Consider the following 1,589-nt stretch of genomic DNA (forward strand, 5'->3'; position numbering starts at 1 on the left):
CCGCGCGGCTGCCAGCAGCTGCGTGTAGGCGGGATGCGGCTTCAGAATGCCGATCTGGGAGGACAGGAAGGCCGTCAGGGCGCTCTTCCAGGTGGCCCAACCTCAAACACGACTGGCCAGCAGAGGGCGTAGTGGTTAGTCACTGGACTCCCGAACACCTCGCAGTTTGAGACTCGGACGGGTGGCTTAAAACTCATGCCAAGAGGGACCAGCAGGTGGCGTGGTGGTTAAGGCGCTGGACACTCCCACATGGCCAACCACAGTTCGAGTCCCAGACCTGGTGGCTTGCTTTCTCGCTTTCCCTCTCCCTCTTTCTCTCTCTGTCTCTCTCTGGTCAAATTAAAATATGTGAATGAGTAAATAAAAAACTAAATAAATAACTCATTAAAAAAAAAAACTCATGCCAAGAGCATGCGCGTGTGTGCCCAAGATCCCCAGAGGAGAATGGAGAAGGGACTGCAGTGTGGCCATCCTCCTGGGGGTGACTTTTCACTTTCTCTCTCCCTCCCTCTGTCTTATCAAAGAGAAAATACTAAGTAAAGTTAAATAAAATAATTCTTAGGGAGAAAGAACGGGGCCAGCAGGTGGCGTGGTGGTTGAACTCACACTTAACCAACCACGGTCCGCCCTGTCCTGGCAGTTTGCTGACTCACTGCCCCCACCTTCTGTCTGTCTCTAGTGAGCAAACTGAAGTGATAATAAATACAATTGAATAAGTAAATGTTTAAACATAGAGAAATAACCAGACAGCCACTGCGGGCATCGCTGAGACATGCTGCATGGCAGATGACGGCCCTGGGGGCTGGGGACGGTGGGTCGCACAGCAGAGACGGAGGCCCACGCAGGGAGCACAGACCACTGCCAACGCCAGCCCTGTGACCGAGCATACACCCCCGGCAAGTGCCTCTCCTGGACGGGGCGGCCCCCACACCCACAGCCCCAGCTCGCCCCCGCACTCAGTCCTGCTCCGGACGACTGCTCGCGCACCTGCCGGTAGCTGCGGAATGAATACACGTGGTAGAGCACGGGGATGAGCTTGCAGGCCCCTCCGGGCGCCGCCAGGCTGCGAGGCATCTGCACAGCCTGCACCAGCATCTCTGCCAGCTGCTTGCCCAGGTGCAGCAGCACAGGCAGGGGCCAGGGCCGCTCACCGGGGGCCTCGGGCGTGCCCAGCATCTCCCAGTACTGTCGCGGCAGGCAGGGCACCGCCACCTGTGGGGAGCACTGGTCAGGGGACTGGCCACAGGGAAGGGGGACAGCTGTACCCCTACCCCTGACAGAAGGCCAGTCGCCCAGCCCGCCTGGGTTCCCCTCACCTGGGTATCAGAGGCCAGTAGGTGCAGGTACTGCGAGTAACGCTGCTCCAAGGCCCGCACCTGCTTCGTGAGCCGCTTTCTCTGCACCGTGTGTCTCTTGAAGGCCCGCAGGCCCAGCTCATGCGCCAGGGAGATGAGGGACTCCCCCTGCGCGGGCAGGGTCTGCAGGGCCTGGGGAACACAGCTGTCACTGCCCACCCTGCTCAGAAAGCCTGCTGGGCCAGCCTCCCTTGGGGGTCACCGCTCCGCCCAAACTCCACCTGCCTTCCTCAT

The 1,589-nt window shown here is 59.7% G+C and overlaps 1 protein-coding gene across 1 annotated transcript in view; it reads right to left on the bottom strand.

Moving 5' to 3' along the window:
- POLRMT (RNA polymerase mitochondrial) overlaps positions 1–1,589 on the bottom strand; it is a gene marked incomplete at its 5' end in the record, with an annotated part of 11,937 nt that overhangs the window by 4,111 nt on the left and 6,237 nt on the right. Inside the window, 3 exon segments of the mRNA XM_027769546.1 lie at positions 1–54; positions 988–1,212; positions 1,317–1,487. Of these exon segments, the coding sequence (XP_027625347.1) occupies positions 1–54; positions 988–1,212; positions 1,317–1,487 (450 nt within the window).

This window comes from Tupaia chinensis, unplaced genomic scaffold (assembly GCF_000334495.1).
Source record: "Tupaia chinensis unplaced genomic scaffold, TupChi_1.0 Scaffold149964_1, whole genome shotgun sequence".
In the NCBI taxonomy this organism is placed as follows: Eukaryota; Metazoa; Chordata; class Mammalia; order Scandentia; family Tupaiidae; genus Tupaia; species Tupaia belangeri.